The sequence below is a fragment of the Typopeltis vanoorti genome, chromosome 7 (genome assembly GCF_054136105.1).
Source record: "Typopeltis vanoorti isolate ZY-2024b chromosome 7, IOZ_Tvanoo_1.0, whole genome shotgun sequence".
Classification (NCBI taxonomy): Eukaryota; Metazoa; Arthropoda; class Arachnida; order Uropygi; family Thelyphonidae; genus Typopeltis; species Typopeltis vanoorti.
The window spans coordinates 5,916,627-5,938,517 of NC_143555.1; the positions used below are offsets into that span (position 1 = coordinate 5,916,627).

Consider the following 21,891-nt stretch of genomic DNA (forward strand, 5'->3'; position numbering starts at 1 on the left):
TTGTCTATTTCAATATTTAATTTACCATCTTCATTAAAAATCGTGCCTAAGTAGCTGAAATGGTTTACTTGTTCTATAAGATCTCCATTCACAATGCAGTTGATATTTTCAATGTTTCTGCTTATTTTCATTGTTATTGCTGACTTTCATACCAAATCTACAACAGTTATTCAATTTAGTCAGTGAATCTTACAGACTTGTAGTGGATTTATTTAGAAGTTTAACACACCTGCATGAAGCAAAGGCTGCATTAACGTCTCCAATTTTGATATCAGATTTAAAACCACTTTCCTCTCATAATGTGATACATACAGATAATGAATAACAGAGGGGGATAATGTACATCCTTGTCTGACACCAGATTTAACAATAAACCATCTTCCTGTACTTCAATTCTAACTGCTGACTTACAACTCAAATAAGACAAAGTGTGACTAAACAAACACACGTGATAACCACAGTAATAAGTTTAGTAAGTAAATATTTCATCCTAACTATCTTAGGACATTGTCAGTACAGTTAATTCAAACAATATTAGGAATAATATACAGTTAGGTGCATGATTACAATGGAATCCCAATATGCGTGCAGTAGTGTGTTATAGAATTAAATTAAAATATATCTGGAGGATAAGAAAAAACATTACATGAAAATAAGATAACATACATATCAGGAAAAAAAAATCAGCTAATGCCTTTTTATTCCCATATATAGGGAGTAGGCGAAGCCGTTTTTAGCCCTATCTAACTTTTGGAGACTGAGTGGGCAGTTCAATCTCCACTGGTACCCAATCAGAGATAGCTGGCTCAAGGCTATCACTAATTAAGCCGCACGCAGTGAAGAGAGACGGCTAAACAAGTGCTGCCATCTCGTGGTCCCTACGTCTAACACTCATATTTAATGTCTGAAATAATGCGAGTTCTACGGTCGATTTTCTTGAGTTTACTGGACGAAAAACCCGCCTGCCCATGCCAGAGATTGACTAACTCTGGAACCGGTCAAACAAAGGCTTAGAAAATTTTCCTCTAGTCGCCGACTAGACTTGAAATCAAGTCTTCCTTCGTGCGGCCAAGCACCGTGGTGTGCAAACGCCACATCCACCGAGCTCTAACATACATATATATAATTTGAAAATTACAGAATTGTCGAATACATTAAATCAAGAATTGCTACAAGTAATTATTAGTGTCTCAAAGAATATGGGGATCAAAGCATTTTCTTTTCTTTTTTTTCCCTTAAGATATATTTTAAATTAATTCTATAACACTACTGCATGCATATTGGGATTCCATTGTAATCCTGCACCCTAACTGTATGCTATTCCTAGTATTGTTTGAATTAACTGTACTGACTATGTCCTAAGATACTTAGGATGAAATATTTACTTATTAAAACTTATTTCTGTGACTATTGCATGTGTTTGTTTAGCCATGAATTCTCCACAAGTTTCATTGTATAATAAAATCTTATTCCTTCATGGGGAATTGACAGCACAGAAGATGGATTTACTAGGCAAACTTCAATTGAAACAGGGTAAGATACGTGCCCAAATCTCTTTTTAAAAAAAGTGCAGATGGGATAAACTCATTCCAATGTTTGCTGAACTAAAGGAAGTTATCAAATCACCAGGTGCTCATAAAATCTATCAGAAAGCAAGCCATTCATTACTGCTTAATCAGTTAAGAGTTTCTAAACATGAATTGGCAACAAATAATTTAAAAATTACAGAATTAAAAGCAAAATAGTGAAATATGTTAAATCAAGAATTTCTACAAGTGATTATTAGTGTCTCAAAAAATTTGGGGATCAAAGCATTTGATAAATGTAATATTACTCTAAATAAAAAATACTTTAATTTGTTAAATTGATCTAAGAATAATACGAACAAATTACTGATCGAAAAATGGGTTGTCAACTTATCTAACCGTCCACTAACAGAAGATGAATTAAATGTTCTAGCAAGAGGTCATAAGTTTCCCATTTCACCTAAATGCTTTCCATATTTAGATTTTATACACAACATTGAAAGAAACATTGGCCATTTTCCAGTATTGAAACCAACAGACTTCGTTTCGAAATAGCCAAAATAATCTATGATGCCAAACCTTCGGATTTGAATATCCCATCATCCGAATTGAAATATTTTACCTCCTTAAAACGTAATAAAAACATAATCATCACCAGAGCTGACAAGGGAAATACCACTGTGGTTCAAGATACCAATTCATATAACCAAAAAATGAATTTACTACTCTGAGATCGAAATACTTCAAATTTGATTATGATTCTACAAAAAGACAGCTCAAGAAACTCAAGTTGATGAAACCACTTCCTTAGATGAAGGGCATACCATGCTAGACCTCTTAGAATATACAGTTTACCTAAGCTTCACAACAATAATGTTCCACTCAGACCCGTCGTGGATTATATTAGCAGCCCAACTTACAAGTTATCAAGATTTTTATCTAACCTTCTCTGTCCTGACATAGGCTACTCAGCCTTATCAATTAAAAATTCCACAGAGTTTCACACAAAAATAAGACATTCAACTGTTGGAAAGTGACATGCTAATTAGCTTCGACATTGTCTCCCTCTTCATTAATATTTGCCATAAAGAAACAGTAGACTTGTTAACTCAAAAATTTCCATCTGATGATGTTGAATTATTCAAATTTGTTATGTTTGGTTACTTCACTTGGAAAGAAAAAATTTACAAGCAAGAGGAAGGAACAGCAATGGGGTCTCTCATATCACCAAACTTAGCAAACCTGTTTTTAGAATACCTTTAAGAAAAAATTTTCACGTTTACACCCAAACCAAAAATTTGGCTACAATATGTCGATGACATCTTTGCTGTTTGGGGTCCCTGAACAAGAACTACATCTGTCTAGATAAAATAAACCTCCTTCATCCTTGCATCAAATTTATGCTAGAAAAAGAATCTCCACCAGGTATCTCCTTTCTGGATTTACACATCCAAAGAAAAGAAGATGGTTCTATCGCCACTTCTGTCTATCACAAGCCGACATTTTCAGGTCACTACATTCACAATTCTTCTGCTCAACATTCATCTCAAAAATTTGGCATCATTAAATCATTAGTAACTAGAGCGCATAGATTCTCCTCTGAAGAATCTCTAAACCAAGAATTGGAAATAATGAAAAATACAGCCATACTAAATGGATATAATCTTAAAACAAGTCAAAAAATCATCAGTTACTACCCTACACATCAACCTAAAAAAAGAACAAGCCCATAGGATTCCCATACCTTATGTCAAAGGCATCTCCGAACATCTTTCAAAAATTATGAAGAAATACAATCTTGCTACTACCTACAAACCCATCAACCAGATCTCTAACTTGTTACCTTCTCCTAAAGACAAACTCTCACCACTGATGCTACCTGGCGTTTACAAGGTTCCATGCTGCTGTAAACTGTCTTACTATGGACAGATAGGTAGATCTGTTCATAAATGCATTTTGGAACATCAAGACCATATGTCTTATCAAACCACAGAAATCTGGCCTCGCTCAACACAGAGTTGAAACCCAAACCATAGCATAAATTGGAAAAAGACGTTTATATAAAGAAAGTGCCGAAGCCCTGCTTCACAGACCAAATCTAAACCGTAATGATGTTCTTGCTATTCCTATAGTATGGGAAATTGTAATACAAAATTGTGTGAAATAATTTTTTTATATATATATATATATAATCTTATTGTATTGTAATTTTTTTTCCCTCCTCCAGGTATATTTTAATTTAATTCTATAACACTACTGCACGCATATTGGGATTCCATTGTAATCATGCACCCTAACTATATATTATTCCTAATATTGTTTGAATTAACTGTACTGAACGATGTCCGAAGATGCTTAGGATGAAATATTTACTTATTAAAACTTTTTATTGTGGTTATTACGTGTGTTTGTTTAGTCTTGAATTCTCCATAGGTTTCATTGTATAATAAAGACTAAGTATTGCTTGATATAATACCATTAACCATACAACTGTAGCATTTTGAATAGCTTCTCTCTTGGCATCTTGTCATATGCCTTTTCCAGATTTACAAAAATTAAATATAGATCTTTGTTATATTCCCATGATTTTTCAACAATTTGTTGTAAAGTGAAAATCTAATCCCGACAGCCTCTATTTGGCCTGAATCCAGCTTGTTCTTCACCAAGCTTCTCTTCTGCAATCTTTTTCAACTGTTTCTCAATCTTACCAGGAACACTGTAATTCTCTGTAATTCTCACATTCAGTTTTATTTCCCTTTTTATATATGGGTACTATGAGAGAGCTCTTCTCCAATTATCTGGAATTCATTCCTCTTTCCAAGTCTTCAAACTATGCAGTGCAGCCACTCTAAGACTCATATCTCTATACTTGAGCATTTCTGGTCGAATATCATCTCCACCAGCTGCCTTTCCATATTTCAGGCCTTTGATGGCATTTTCTACTTCAAGTATGATATGTATTCCTGATTGCATGCCTAGTCAGTGTTTTTTTACCACTGTGCTGTCAATGATTGTTTCATTTAGCCATTTTTCGAAGTAATTATCCCATACTTCAAGGATATCTTTTTCTCCTCTTTTCATATCATCTTTATCATCTCTAATTCCTTTTACAGCACTCTTTCCTCCATTTTTGAGCTTCTTCAATAGCCTCCAGAATATCTTGTAACCTTCTTGATATATATTTTCTATGTTCTTACCAAAGTCTTCCCATGACATTTGTTTAGCTAGTTTTACACAATGTTTAGCTTTCTTACATTTGTTTCTGTATTCTCTAAGAGCACAAGCTGACTTATTTGCCAGGAACTTTTGATATGCTTTCTTCTTTTCCTTCACTGCCTCTTTAACTTTTTGTCCACCATGGAGTTGTGATTTTTCTATCCTTGCAGACAACCTCACCACATCCCTCTCTGGCTGAATCGATCAGTGTTTTCTTCAGGGCTTGCCATTGAATCTCCAAGGTTTGGTTCCTGTTCTCAAACTCTCTCATTTTTTCTTGAATAATATTTGTGTATTTTAGTCTGCATTTCACATCTGAGAGGTACTCAACTTTTATTTGCTTTAAAACTTTGTTGTTCTTCTTTTTAGTATGAAATTCAATTTTATCCTGCTCAAGACTAAATGGTGATCACTTCCAATTTCAGATCCTCTGTACACTCTAGTGTCCTGCACCAGAGAGAAAACATCACTATAACAACAGCATAATCAATGATACTTTTCTTATTCCTTGCCTCTTTTCTCCGTGTGAATTTGTGCACATTTTAATGTTGGAATATTGTGTTAGTAATAACCAATCCATGTCCTGAGCAGAAATCCAACAGGTATTTGCCACTATTATTAGCTTTACTCTTTTCTCCAAATTTTCCCAAAATATTTTTGTATGTCTGACAATCATTTCCTACTCTGCTATTTAGATCCCAAACAGGGACCAATTTTTCATTGTGTCAGTTGCTTTCTCTAAAGCAACTGACACAATGAAAAGATGAAGTGACCATAAGCAGCACAAATAAGTTTCATTGTTTAGTTCCCCATTCTGATATTTGTCCTCATCACTCTACTTGATATTGCCTGCCATTCAAGAAGATTAGCCTTGTATTTAGTGTTGAATACTATGGCTACTCCTTCTTTTTCTTGATTGGCTTTGCCCGAATATAACATTTTGTATTTATTGCTCAGAAAGATCTCACCAGTTTTTGTCTTTTTTGTTTCAGTCATCCCTATTATGTCAATCTACTAATCCAATTCCTCAGCTATCTTCATTTCTTTACCATTCAAGTTTCTTATGTTGATAGAACCAATCTTGAACGTGATGTTGAGTTAGGATGTGTTTTATGATTTTTTCCAGTAACTGATTTTTCTCTGTTCACCCTTGTTCCCTGGCAAAAAACAATGGGGGGCCTGTTTAAACTGGTGACACCCCAGGTGGCATGAAATTCTTAAACCATAATTTATATTGTGGTTTAAGCCCATGAGAATACAATATGATTGGCTAAATCCCAAATTGCCAGCCCATTCACGTTCGTTCAGTATCCAGGTAGATACCTAACAGGGTGCACCATGAGATGGTGAGGATTGGATATTAGGTCAGAATCCTTGGTAGGTTCTCTGCATTCCTTTAAAGGTTATGTGGAGGTCTCCTCTCAGTTATACAGCTATAGAGGGATACCCTTATGTTATCCCTCAATAATATACTTAGGAGTGCTTATAATAATATACAGGGTGTTCGGGATAAATTTGACAGTTTCGTAAGGAAAAAGAAAATCTTCTTTGTATCTATTAAATTTAATGAATTGACAAAAAAACATTACAGGCAGAGTTAATTACAATACTATCAACAAGATTTACTCAAAATAACCACCATTAGCATCGATCACAGCTTCAATTCTGCTTCGGAACCTTTAACAAGCTGATGCTACAGTCTCCCTGGGAAGGGCCGCAAAAACTGTTTTAATTTTATCCATTAACTGAGCTTTTGTATTACTGGAAGTGCGATTGGTGTCTTTTTCAACTGCGCCCCATACAAAATAATCCATGGGGTTAAGGTCTGGGGAGTTTGGAGGCCAAACATTTGGACTGGTGAAGTCGTAGAAATTTTCAGACAACCATTTTTGACTTTTCCCAGAGGTGTGGCAAGGGGCCGAATCCTGCTGCCATACATACGGCCTACCATTGGCTACCCTTGTTATCCAGGGCTTGACTACAGTTAGCAACTCCACGAACAAAGCCCGAATTCCAATGCCAGGGTTCTTCAACACCTGTTCCTGCAGATTTGCGAGGAATTCTGCTGTACGAACGCAATCAGATCGTCTGCTAGGGATCTTTCTTCTTGCTACATCCTCGTAGTCACCATTGCAAGTCTCTAGTTCATGCCTGATTGTTTTTACTGTATTCAGGGAGCATTGGGCAGCAGTCGTAATATCCTTATTTTGATGGCGGGCACGAATCATCATGATACAAGTTATTCTCTTCCATGATTCAGGTGGGTTCCAGCTATCCATCCCTTCTGACATCTTGTATATGAATGAAGAATGGTCCAAACTTTTAAATGAAGAGAAGTGTGTGTTAATACATGTAACTTACGGAAAAATATAATTAATTATAAATATGTCAAATTTATCCCGAACACCCTGTAAGTACTCATCGTATTATTATATTATATATAAAAAGGCATGAAAAATTTTGTGCTAGAGCACTAACCAAGCGAATATCTTGGTAATCTTATGTCAAATTACATACACACTGTATGTACGTATGTAGTAAACCCACTGATAGTTGGGCAGTTCTGAAACATCTTCAGATGGACATGCCCAATGTCATATGATGCAGTAGCAACTCAGAAAACAAAATATTTGTTATGAATGTTTCTAGTCAACATAAACAAATTATATAGTTTTGAAAAATAAAGGTAAAAACTGATACTTCTTTCAGCTTTTCCAGTTTTAATATATATTATTCAAATTCTGCATATTCCACCACTGAAAATAACATGTTAATTATAACCCCCACCCCTGTGCATTTGTTTTAGGTTACTGTATCATGATTAGTTGGTTAATTTGAGTTGCAACTGAGGACTTTTTAAAGATAAAATGATGCACGCGTATCCTGTCTTATTGGTATTCCATTATGAAAAAAATCAGTGGTAAATGACAGAGGAGGCATTCTTGTTTACTAATACTCCCTAATAGGCACTATAAGCTTATTAATTTACAAAAAAAAAAACTGACGTAATGCATTTGAAATAGAATTAGTTTTGTATAAATAAAAACAAACTAAATTTCTGATTTCTTTACCCATTAGCTTACTCATCATGGATGAGCAGACATGCACTTTTTTTTTTTTTTCAAGTCCTATTAATATGTAAGTTGTTAGTAAGTAATATCTAATAGTGGCCCAATTACAGAATCCTGTGGTGCACCACTATACATCTCTGATATCCATATGATAACCTGATATCAGCAACTCTCATATGTGTCACAGATTTATTTTGCATACCCATTCTTTGAACTTGTATAACAATGTATGTAGAATCTGTCAAATGGAGGATCCACAAGTATTGTATATCCATTATGTAATCACCACTTATTCTGTTACAGAACAAGGGAAAATACTGAAGCATGATCCATGCTGTTCTTCACAGAGGATTCCATTGCTGTCTGCTGACCTAGATCTAATTCCCAAACAGTTTCTGCATGAAGTAACTTCACGACTGGGTTACTTATAGGCTGATGACTTCACATCAGTGCCTTGGTAACCCATAATCTGCTGACCTAGTTCTAATTCCCAATCAGCTCCTCCAAAATTTCATCCTTGTATATTGGAATTGTATTGTTGTTCTACTCTAAATTAAAGATGCGAAGAAATTATATTCTTAGTTTCATCCTTTATCCAAGTGTAATCAAATTTCTGCAGGAAGTAACTTCACGACTGGGCTACTTATAGGCTAATGACTTCACATCAGTTGCCTTAGTAACCCATAATAAAAGTACATATCCTTATGGATTTATTGACCCTTTCCATAATGTATAACATTATACATGTCTGTAAGGATATGTGCCTTGCATTATAGGATACTAAGGTTTTTAATAAATTTAGTTTAATCCTTTATCCAAGTGTGAGCAAACAAAGTTTGCGCCTGAAAATATCTTCAGGACTGGGTAAGGTAGTACAATACCGGGCAACTCGTAGCAAAGGTGGAGCAAGATACTATCACTCCTATCTCAGTATCTCCCATAATGCAAAACACATCTCTTCTTGGTCAGAGCTCTTCATTGTACCCTCCCGGGTTAAGACTGCACAATCACTTTTACCAATTGGAGGCATAATGGTCAGCTCATTTATAGAAAGAATTTCAGATGCTATTACTAGATCCAGTGTTCTTGTAAGGTATCTTCCATCGCATGCTGCTTAAAGTAGTTATCCCTGACAGTTCTGTAAATTCTCTTTCCCTCAAGTTGTGTTCTTTCTCCTTTCAGTCCGAGTTGTGTATTTAGTTGTGTTACTCTTTCTCACAGCACACAGTATTTGATCTGCTGCACGTATTACTCACTCTACTGCTACAATTGGAGATTTCTAGTTTTGAATATAATTCTTCTGCAATCATTAGCAGCATTCTCTGATTCATTATTTCTTGTTCTATCCTCCCTGAATACACTGAATATATATCTGTTCCTGTGACGACACCCTCCTACTATGTCAGCCAGGTCATGCTAATGCCAATTTTTGGTAGTACCGCTGTATCTACCAATGCTAACTTTATTACCAAACCGATAGGCATTTAGATAAACTCGGTCAGTCAAACAGAAAGCATGAGTTGATTATTCAACCAAATTCCCCCTTCCTATTTTCACATCCAGGAATGGCAAGATACTAATCTTGCCATTCCTGGATCATCTCTATCAAGGTAAAATTCTCTCTCTCTCTCTCTCTCTCTCTCTCTCTCTCTCTCTGTCCCATCAATTCATTCACAATTTCTATTGCTTAATTTGATGTATCCATCCACACTTCATGCAGACACCCAGATCTGTCCAGTCTCTCTTCGCATTCATTCTGAAAGAATGAATGATTTGTGAATCACCACATTGATTCTTTTGGTGAGAAAATAAATGTTATTCAGTTTTTACTAGTGCCTGACATGAAAACTATTCACATGCAATCCATCTTGCAAGTACAAATCCTATTTAACATCAGGTACCACTATCCATCAATAAACTACACACCAGCTTTCTTCATATTACTCCTGATTGTTGCAACATTCACAATCTTCATTCTTTTGTTTGTTCTAATGTGCCATGTTCAGCCATCTGTGATTTAAGGATTATACCAAGAACCTAAATTTAATGTTATTGATATAATAGTAGAAGAAACTTGTGCATTAATCTATTCTTTCATGGGCTTTAGAGAAAGAAAGTCTCAGGAAGCAAGAGAGGAAGGAAAATTCAAAAATTTTGTTCATAAAAAGATAAAATTATTCATATTATACATTTAAAAGTAGCAGTGTAGGGAAAGTAATTTTCATACTATTCCTTGTTGTGATCTGAAGTATACATGGACTAGCATAATTGTGAATGCAAGCACCAATATTTTGTAAAATTAAAGATATTTAGTTATAAGCATGTTTGAAGGTGCAACCTCTTAATGAGTTAAATTGTTAATAGGATTAACAAATGTGAATCAGTGGTGAAGTTAATTTCTAGCAATTTCAAATTTTTCTAAATTAAGAAATAGACCATTCTGAATCAAAAGAATAACTGACAAATGGTGCAACAGACAGGATTGCATGCATTAACATAAAAATTTAAATAGAAGAATATTTGTAAGGGATTTTCAATTGTTGGTTAGTTAGCCACCTTCATTTCAAATATGGAAGTGGCATTTTTGCATTTTCAAAAACATTCACACCGAGCAGAGGGGAAAAAAAAAAAAAACATGCACTTAACAAATATTTAGATATCCCTATGTGACCAAATAAGATGGAAAAGTAAGTGTGATATGATTACTTTAATAGTTCACTTATCTTAAATGAAAGAATGCTAGTGTGAGAACAAATCTGTTGTCATCCCTCACATTGCAGCTGATTATAGTCATAATAAATTATAATATTGTAACAAGAAATTATAATATTACAGGAAAATAATTTCCATCGTTTAGATTTAGCTATATGGTATTCATACATATAACAAAACATTCATAAATGATTTGTATCTTCCAGCAAGGAAAATCATGCCTATCAAAGAAGCCCATTGATTTCAGAATGGAGCTAATTTTCCTTGCTGGAAGATGCAAATCGTTTATGAATGCACGTGGTCTTCTAGTCCAACTCTTTAGACTTATTGCCCATCATTTTCTTGATACTATTCCTCCCACAGAAAACAAAACCTGACAAAAATGTGCATTATATGTGCAAAGAAGATGCAAAAGGAAAAAGTTTCTCTCTGAACCTGTCATGAAAAAATTGTCCCTTACGAAATAAAAAATATATTGCATTTTATTTTATTTTTGTACTCAAGTTAATTGGAGGCCTGGTTGGCTGAGTGGTTAGCTTGTCTGCTCTCCAGCCAAGAGGCTGCAGGTTCGTATCCTGCCCTGGGAATGAATGTTTGTGATTGTCCTACAAACTTTGTGTGGAAAGGGAATCTCAACCCTACCACTTATTCTAGCAGAAGACATCATTGCCAAAACCATGTGAGGTACGGCAGTGACCATATGGCGTCTACAGACGTCAAATGCGAGTTTTTTTTAGTTAATTGGATAATTTCTTACAGAAAAATGATTTATTTCTAAATGAATAACAAAAAAAAAATTTTACACTGACAGAGATTTGTTTTTAACTGAACATGCATCATTAAGGCAAAACAAAAAAAAAAAGGAGGTATTTTTTGATAACCTTTTTCTCAAAATTAGTTAAGAACTAAATAGACTTAATATACTGATCTCATAACACTAGTTATTTTAGCCATAATCAAGAAAAACTGACAATGAATGATACATGGTCCACACACACACACACACACACACACACACACAAAACCTAACATTTCTAGATGATTGCCACCTTCATGATTTTCTTTCAGTTATGCTTTAATAAAATTCACTATATTATTGGATATGTCAACATGAATTAAACATTTTTAACAGTTAACTAGGTTTCATATGAACATGTAGTTGAAACCAATTGGTAAAGGAGATATTGTTAAGCTCACAAATGCTCAATATAATGTTTATATGAAATCTAGTTACAGGTCATAGATATTTGAGTATGTTCATTTCATTATGGAACCTTGTATAAAGGAGAAGTAAGTAATATACTTGATTCAGTAATGTTAAAAAATAAAAATTGATAAAAATACTGAATGTAGGTAACTGGTTCTCTTTAATATATTCCATTATCTTATAGAATATGTAATAATAATATAACTCTTTTTCTCTAATAAACAGAAATTTGCATTTTAGCTTGTTTCATTTTGCAGAAATGGCAAGACATAATCAAAGAAGTAAAATTTCTTCGCCAACTAAAACATAAAAACACTATTGATTACAAAGGATGCTACCTCAAAGAACATACAGCATGGGTATGTATAGTTTTTTTTTAATCCTTTTTTAGACGATTTAATACTTTGCTTGGTTTAGAATCATGATGGCTGACCTTTTCATCTGCCATGCTAATTAGAGAACTGTTTAAACCACTTTCCTTACTTCATAAACTTCCTCCACAATTGGTAGTAATTAAAGAAAAATTAAAAGAGGTTAAAAACAAAAAGAAATTAAAGAGAAAGAAATGAAATGTATTTTAAATCAGTCTTGGTTTTGATAAAAAATTAGGAATGTTTAAGAAATTTTTTTTATCAAATTCCCTCAGGGGTGTACAGGATATGACAGCACTACATGAAAAATTTACATCATTACTAACTTCCTATCTACAATTTTTCTCCAAATCAGTCTGCTTCCTGTCAAGGCTCCAACATTGTCACATCTTGTATTTTTATCTTCTAAGGCACTTTTTACCGTATCAATCCACCTGTATCTTAGTCTTCCTCTGGGTCTTTTTCCTACCAACCTGGCAGAGAACACTTGTTTTGCTAATCTTTCCTCTCCCATTCTGCTTAAGTGGGATTAGCTCTGCTAACACATTCCTGGATGCTAATAATATCAAGTTCTTTCCTAATATCCTTGTTTTTAATATGATTGTCATTGTTGCCATCTGTTCATGCCCCTAGTCTTTCTCAGGACTCTAATATCTGCAGTCTCTAGTCTTTGGTCAAGTGTTTTTATTTCTAACCAAGCTCTCAGATCCAGATGTTAAAATTGATTTGAACATTCTTGTATACAGTTAATTTAGTGTTTTGGTTAATTTCTCTCTTATTCCATATAAATTTATTCAGTTGACTTCCTACCATACCAGCTTTGCTGATTCTGTTGTCTATTTCCATATTTAATTTACCATCTTTAACTTACCATCAAAATGGAAATGATAGAAGACTTGAATGAATTGTTTGAGGTAGCAAAAGAAAAGAGTGAGAGAGTTACAATGATTAGTCTTTTGCCACGGTATGATAGTGAAATGTTTAAAAGGAGGGCCATAATTGCGAATGACTTTATGCGTGGATTATGTATGAAGAGTGGTGTGGAATTTGTAGACGTGTGGAGTGAGTTCGATGGGCAAAAGGATCTATATAAGATGGATGGCTTGCATTTGAATGGTTACGGTGTAAGAAGACTTGAGAAAGTGTTGCTGAATGTGGTGGATGTGCAAATTCAGGGAAACTAGATTTATTAGGGGGGGGGGGTAGATATACAGTCCTTAGGGAGGCAGTTGAATGTATAAATGAATATAATATGCCCGAGCGAATAAGGACAACAAAACAAATCAGAGTGGGATAGTTAATATAAGGCATCAAGGTAGGGTTGGGGCTAATGAGGGTCTTAAATTCATGTACACTAATGCTAGGAGTATTAGAAACAAGAAGGAAGAGTTTTTGGCCATGGTTGGCACTTCCAGACCACAGGTTATTGGTATTAGTGAATCATGGCTGTCTGTAGATGATATAGCTAGTGGGATTGAATGTGATGGGTATAGTGTGTTCAGGAATGACCGGGAGAATAAAATGGGGGGAGGAGTATTGTTGATGATAGCTGATGAGCTATAGCCAAGGGGAATAGAAGTTGAATTGCAGGATAGAGAAAAGAGCACATTTGAGGCCATTTGGTGTGAGATTGTGACCAGCAGAACTAAATATACAATTGGGTGCTGCTATAGACCAGGTGATGGAAAAGATGGTGGTGACAGTATGCACAAGCAAATAGAAGAAATGGGTGGAAGGAGGGTGATTATTATGGGAGATTTCAACTATGGTTGCATTGATTGGAGTGAGGAGAGGACACACGGGAGGAAGGAACTGGATTTTATGCGGTTATTAAGAGATAACTATCTGCGACAGCATGTAATGGAAAATACTAGGGGTCAGAGAGTGCTTGACCTAGTAATTACATCTGAGGATTTGGCTGTAACAAATATGACCACATTGCCACCAATCGGTGAGAGTGATCATAGGGTCTTAACTTGGGAGGTGGCTAAAGGTGTAGAATTTTCAATTAAGACAGGGTACATGTGGAATTATCGGGCTGGAAAGTATGACAAGCTTAGGAATTTGATTGTTTCAGCGCCATGGCATGTACAACTGCAAGGACTAGAAGTTGATAGTGCATGGGAGGTAGTTAAGAAGTGCTTGCATGAAGCAATGGCTGACTGTATACCAAGAGTCCGAATAATAAATCAAGTAGGGGTTAAATGGATGAATAACACCATTAAGCTTGAGTTGCAAAAAAAGAAACAACTATGGAGGGAATTTAAGGAGAAGGGTGACCGGCAGGCACATGAACGGTATAAAGCGCAGGCCAGAAGGGTGACGAGTGTGGTAAGAAAAGCAAAAAAGGATTACGAAAGAACATTGGCCATGCAGGCTAAAGAGAATCCTAAACAGTTTTTTAGATATGTAGCAAGTAAAAGGAAAAATGTACATGGCCGAATGATTTTAAAGAATGCCGATGGTAGGGAGGTACCTGAATCAGTTGATGTAGTTGAGTTACTGAGTGAGAACTTTGTAAGAATATATCATCCAGGTGGTGACATTGCAGAAATGAATGTACCAGTAGATTATATGGGAATTGTGGTGAATGAAGTGGAGGTGAGTAGGCTATTGCATAACCTCAATGTCAATACATCTGTGGGATTGGATGGTATACCAGCTTGTGTTGTACGAGAAGCAGCTAAAGAATTGTCAGTACCCTTGACCATTTTGTTTAATTTGAGTCTCGGGTTTGGGTTAGTCCCGAGGGGGTGGAAAGAGGGGAAAATAGTTCCACTGCATAAAGGTGGTTCCAAGACTGCTGTTGTAAATTACCGACCGATTAGCATATCAGGAATCATTTTCAAGGTCTTAGAGAAATTAGTCAAGAAAAGAATACAGGATTGGATAGATGAAAATTGGATATTGTATGGGGGACAACATGGTTTTGTGAAGGGTAGATCATGCCTCAGTAACTTGCTCATGTTTTATAACACAGTGACGGCTGAACTGGATAGGAATACAGTAATTGGATGGGTTTACAGTAATACTACTGGACCTTGCCAAGGCTTTTGATAGGATACCACATAGAACCCTAATCAGTAAACTGGAGCAGATGGGGATAGATATAGGGTTGGTGAGATGGATAGGAGGGTGGTTGAAGGAGAGATACCAGAGAGTGGTTTATTCAGGAGTGGAGTCTAAAAGACGGCTTGTGACTAGTGATGTGCTGCATGACTCTGTTCTTGGACCACTGCTTTTTAATTTGTTCGTCAATGATATAGGAAAGGATTTGTGAGGAAGTGTTCACTTGTTTGCTTATGATGCAAAGTTGGGTAGAGCAATTATGAGTGCACAGGATGTCAAAATTTTACAGAATGATTTGGATAGTTTGGAGGAGTGGGCTAGGAAAAATGGATGTCAATTTAATGTGCCAAAGTGTAAGGTTATGCACTTTGGGGTGAAAAGAATAGCAGCAGTATATCGCATTGGTGGAACCGTACTCCAGGAGATTGATGAGGCCAGGGATTTGGGAGTGTTGGTGGATAGGGAATTGAAGTTTAGGGGGCACATTGCAAAAGTGACTAAAACAGCTCACCAAATCACTTGGCTTCTGAAAAATACTTTAACATGCAGAGACAAACAAGTTGTTGTTCCTCTGTATTGAGCCTTGATAAGACCCCATCTGGACTACTTTGCCCAGTTATGGGCACCAGGGTTTCTTCGTGATGGAGAGGATCCAGAGACGACTGACCAAGATGATAGCAGGTCTGTGGAATGAACCTTATGAGAATAGGTTGAAAATTTGTGGGTTGCAGAAATTGGTCGATAGGCGAAGGAGGGATGATATGATTGAGATATTCAAATTACTCAAGGGATTTCTATAAGATTGATCCAGAAGATTTTTTTGAAAATATGACTGGTGGTGGGAGGACTAGGGGCCATGAATGGAAGCTGGGCAAGAGCGTGCTTGACAAGGTGTTAGAGCTAGGTTTTTTACTTGGAGAATAGTGAATGAGTGGAATAAGCTTCCAGAGTCTGTTGTGGGTGCTATGACTGTGAATGAGTTCAAGGCAAGGTATGATAGATACTGTGTGAATGTCGAATAGTTGTTCTTGACATGATGTTAGGGCCTCCCTCGATGAGTCTATCGACTCCTTGGAGTTGCCTGGAAAAATAAAAATAATAATCTTCACTAAAAATCATGCCTAAGTAGTTGAAATGTTTCACTTGTTCTATAGGTTTTCAATTCACAATGCAGTTAATATTTTCAATGCTTCTGCCTATTTTCATTGCCTTTGTCTTGTTATTGTTGATTTTCATACCATATCTATTACAACAGTTATTCGATTTAGTCAGGGAATCTTGTAGACTTGTAGCAGATTTATTTAGAAATATAACATCATCCGCATAAAGCAGAGAGCTGGGATTAACATCTCCAATTTTGATATCCGTTTTAATGCCACTTTCCTTCATAATGTGATCCATATAGATAATGAATAACAGAGGGGATAATGTACATCCTTTCCCGATACCAGATTTAACATTAAACCATCTTCCTGTATTTCCTTCAATTCTAACTGCTGACTTACAACTCAAATAAAGACTAAGTATTGCTTGATATAATGCCCAATTGACACCATATAACTGTAGCATGTTGAATAGCTTCTCTCTCGGCACCTTGTCATATGCCTTTTCCAGATCTACAAAACTTAATACAGAATACAGATCTTTGTTATATTCCCATGATTCCTCAAATATTTGTCGTAAAGTAAAAATCTGATCCTGTCAGCCTCTATTTGGTCTGAATTCAACTTGTTCTTCACCAAGCTTCTCTTCCACAAGAGAAGTTTAGTGGTAGGCAGTAGTTTGATGGCTGAAATCTTTTTCGAGACTGGCTGAATAAAAGTTTCTCATGAGATTTTTTTAGTTTGGCTATAATAATTACTCTGCTTGAAGTAAATTTAAAGAAATTTTGCATCCTAAAATGCTTGGATTCTAAAATCTAAGTTATGTAAAATGAGGATTTGATCAGTTCCTGCTAGATAAAATTTAATGATTTGGTGTTTTGGACCCTTACCAAAATTTGAGCAGATTAACAATATACCAAAATGACTTTTTTTAAGAATTCTTATAGAGAAGAAATGAAAATTCATAGAAATACATCATTTATCTGTTGATTTTAAGCAGTCATAAGAGCACTGATAAAAGTTTTATGGGAAACTAGAAAATTTGATATTGTTGAAATAATAAATCTGGTCAATAATGTGCATAGGGAATTCAAATATGAAAATCATTCATTGAAATCCTTTAACTCTAGATTCAGTCTGGGGGACCATGTTTACCACTATGCTTTAGTATAGCTTTAGGTAATAGCTATAGATGTATAGGAAACAAGAAAGTATTTCTAAACATTCGCATGTGTAACACAAATTATGGAAAACGCCACAGTTCTTGCTATACAAGAAATATCAGATATGTAGTTAAAGGAAATTATCAACTGCTTTGATATGCTAATGATCTTATAAAACAGCAGTGGTATTAGAAAAGTAAGGTTATTTTAATTGTTCATTATTAATACTATTCATTGCTAACAATTTTAATACTTGATATAAAATATTATATCAAGTATTAAAATATACGAGTACATTACAGACTCGGTATTTAAAAAATGGCAACAAATAATTTCAGTATGTGATTGAAGGTAATTAACTTGACAGAAAAAATATTGAAGAAAGAAATGGTTTGAAAACAGAAATATTTGTGCACACTTTAAAGAACACTCTTACTTACAAACTTCTCACAGAAATGTACAACTGCATAAACCACCAAACTATAGATTTTTATATGCCTGTAAAATTGACTGACAGAAAAAGTGATAAAATTGCAAAACTGAAAATAGACTTAGGAAATCCTAGGACTTAAATATCTCAATAGAAGAGAGAAAATACAGGAATTTGCAGAATTAAAACAAAAGGAAGAGAAATATATATATAATATATCAAACATTAGTTCATATGACAAATGCCAAACATAATATGGATGGAATAAGGTATTATAATGTGCAAGCCTCTATGGGCTATGGCCTGCCCAGATTCACTTAATTAGCAATAATTTTTTAGGATAAGATGATGTAGATAAGAAAATTCATGCAGAAGAGAAGTTTCAAAAGTGAGATATTTAGGGAGATTTATAGAACTATGAATCAATATATGTTTGTCCAACACCCCCATTAGATACACACACACACACTATCAGAAATATATAAGATTTTAAAATTCTCACGTGACATTATAAAATTGTCTTGAACATTAGTAAAACTACAAAACAGTACTACAAATATGAAACTTGTAACATAATCTGACATATTACTATGGCATAATGTGGTTTACAATTTACTTGTAGAGGCTGTGGGGCAGACCAGATACCTGGAGAAGCTTGGGTAGCAAGGGTGTGGACATGTTATGGGATCTGATGAGGAAAATAGCCCAACAGGAAAAGATACCAGAGGAATGGAGGAAAAGCATTCTCATCCCAATCTACAAGGGAAAAGGAGATGTTCAAGATTGTGGCAACTATAGATGGATCAAGCTGATGTCACACACACATTGAAGATATGGGATAGAGTAATTGAAGGAAGGATACAGTGGGAAACAAAAATTGGTGAAGAACAGTTTGGATTTATGCCAGGAAGAGGGACAACAGATGCAATATTTGCACTAAGACGATTGATTGAGAAATATAGGGAGATGCAGGCAGAGCTACATATGGTGTTTATAGACCTGGAAAAGGCATATGACAGAGTGGCCAGACTGGAGGTGTATGAGGAAGAAAGGGGGTGTCGTAAAAGTACGTGAGGTTGATGAAGCAGGAGGCGGCAGGGAGCATGATGTTTGCCGATGATATTGTTCTCTGCGAATCATCCTGCGAGAAGCTTGAAAAGACCCTAGAAGAGTGTATTGGAAAGATATTGGAGGAGAGAGGCATGAAAATTAACCAGGTAAGGACTGAATATATGTCAACGTGGAGTGATGAGGATATGATCATACGACTCCAGGGTGAAAGGTTAACTTCAGGGAAGAAATTCAAGTACCTTGGGTCGGTTGTCGAGAGGAATGGTGACCTGGATGAGGAAATACAGTACCAAATAACATGCGGCTGGATGAACTGGAGGAAGATGAGCGGGGTCCTGTGCGACAAGAGAGTGAGTTGCAAGATGAAAGGAAAGCTGTATAAGATGGTGGCGATGCTCCATGGTGTGGAGACATGGCCTATAACAAAGGCACAGGAGAGGAAGATGGAGGTGGCAGAGATGCGGATGTTGAGACAGATGAGTGGTGTGAAGAAGAACAGGATAAGGAATGACTACATCAGAAGGACGATCAAGGTGGGACAGATCGGTAAGAAGGTACAAGAAAGCAGGATGAGGTGGTTCGGTCATGTAGAGAGAAGGAGTGAGGAGTATGTTGGTAAACGAGTGGAGCATATGGACGTGGAGGGAAAGAGGAAAAGAGGCAGGCCCAAACTCAGATGGAGGGATAAGGTGGCAGAGGATCTTAGGGAGAAAGAATGGAGTTGAGAAGATGCTCTGGACCGGAGAATCTGGAAGAAGATTAAAGATGTGAACGCCGACCCCGTTTAACATGGGATAAGGCATAGCAAAAGAAGAAGAAGAATGTGGTTTACAAATATAATCATCAATGTGGTTGCAATTCCTCCTGTATTAGAGTCACCATTTGCTTTTTAAAATCACACCTAAGTGAATATTAGTACAATTGTCATATCCTTTTACCTGATTGCCTCCATTCTATCACAAAGAAAAAATACGAACAAAAGAGTTTTTAACTGAACAGAATATTGTTGTATGCTATATAATTAAAATACACCTGAAATTAATAATGTTGCCATTATTGTTTTCTAAGGAAATGAAAGTAAAGCTCAGACTGTCTTACTCTGAGAACCAAATAAGTTTTGACCTTCTTACAATTTCTCGGAAAGCACTAGCACACTCATCTTTCATATAGCTGGATTTTCAATGTATATTGCTTGTCTTTAGTTTATTTATTTATTTATTAGCCTTAAAAATCAAAGGTAAAGTCTTGACCTTTTCAGGAATGCAGAGAACCGACCAGAGCTTTTGACCTGATTATTCAGTCCTCATCTTCTTGTGGTACACCCTATTATGTATCTACTTGGATACTGAACGAATGAGTATGGGCTGGAAACTTAGGATTTAGCCAACCAAATATATTCTTAATGGCTTAAACCATAATTCAGAATGATGGTACAACATGATGGAATTTCATGCCAGCTGGGGCGTTGCTTTCGTCAGGAAACCAGGGTGAACAGCTTAGTCAGGCACTGGAACAAACCCCAACTCAACATCAGCATCAGCAGAGATCAAGATTGGCACCATCAACATAATAAGCATCACTAGAAAAGAAATGGAACTAGCAGAAGAATTGGATAAGTATAAGATCAACATAAAAGAGTTACTGAAATAAAGAAGACAAAAACAGTAGAGAAGCAACAAATACAAGATGTTATATTCAGGAAATAACAAGCAAGGAAAAGGATACGATGAAAGACACAACGTTGAGGTAAAGAATTAAGAAATTAAAATACTAGATGAGTATGTATACTTAAGAAAATTGTTAACCATGAAGAAACAAGGATCATGAAAGAAGTGAAAAGAGGAATAGGAATGTGATAGGCAGCTTTAGTAAATTGAAGAGAATTTTAAATGCAAAATACATCCTGAGATTATTCAACCAATGTATATTGCCTGTTATGACATATGGAGCAGAAACCTGGCTAATCAGGAAATAGATAATATGCAAAAAAAAAAAAAAAAAACACAGAAGAATGGAAAGATGGCTGCTAAGCATAAGATTCAGTGATAAAATCTAAAATGAAGAAATAAGAGCTAAAAGAAAATTTTTAGATATTGGCGAAAACATATTTCGAAAGAAAAGGAAATGGGCAGGACACATCACAAGAAGTTGCAAAGGTGGAGCAAGCTAACGATGAAAGTTTGGCAACTCCTATAGGTAGAGATGACCTTGCTAATGCTTCTTCTTGCTATCTCCACTTGGGCCTAGCTCACACTGGAGAGTCCTCAATAAAGGTCGAAACTAGTCTGGGTAGTGGCCCTTCCCTTAATGCATAATTGCAAGGAGATGTGTTTTGCATTATGGGAGATACTGAGATAGGAGTGATGTTAGCTTGCTCCACCTTTGCAATGAGTTTCCTGGTGTTGTACTACCTTACCCCAGTCCTGAATATACTTTCAGGCACAAACTTTGTTTGCTCACACTTGGATAAAGGATTAAACTAAATTTATTATAGAGGAAGAGAATTGGGTGACACCTATAGCCAGAAGTGGCCATAAAAAGGGTTAAAAGAAGTAACAACAAGGGAAAAGAGTACGTATAATATTAAACATTAAATGTGAGGATAATCTTCATGAATGGCAAGACAATATCAAGTAGTGATGCGGACTAATATCAGAATGGGGAACTGGAAAATGAGACATTTGTGCTTATGGTCCCACAGAAGGTTCTACTAAGGAAGAAATGGAGGAGTTTTTCAAGGCATTAGAGAAGGCAACTGACATAGTGAAAAAGGAAACGTTGGTCCTTGTTGGAGATTTAAACAGAGTAGGAAATGATTACTAGACATAAGAATGTTTTAAGAAAATTTGGAAAAAAGAGCAAAGCTAATAATAATGTTAAGTAACTGATAGATTTCTGCTCAGAACATGGACTAGTTATTAATAACATCATGTTCCAATTTAAAAATGTGTA

At 35.6% G+C, this 21,891-nt stretch overlaps 1 protein-coding gene across 4 annotated transcripts in view; it reads left to right on the forward strand.

Annotated features, from left to right (window-relative positions):
• The window catches only part of LOC150104464 (serine/threonine-protein kinase Tao-like), a 713,758-nt gene that overhangs the window by 211,248 nt on the left and 480,619 nt on the right, over positions 1-21,891 (forward strand). For all 4 annotated transcript variants that reach the window (XM_090395159.1, XM_090395157.1, XM_090395158.1 and 1 more), the window contains one exon: positions 11,990-12,091. In XM_090395159.1, the coding sequence (XP_090251285.1) occupies positions 11,990-12,091 (102 nt within the window). The remainder of the gene's footprint in view (positions 1-11,989; positions 12,092-21,891) is intronic.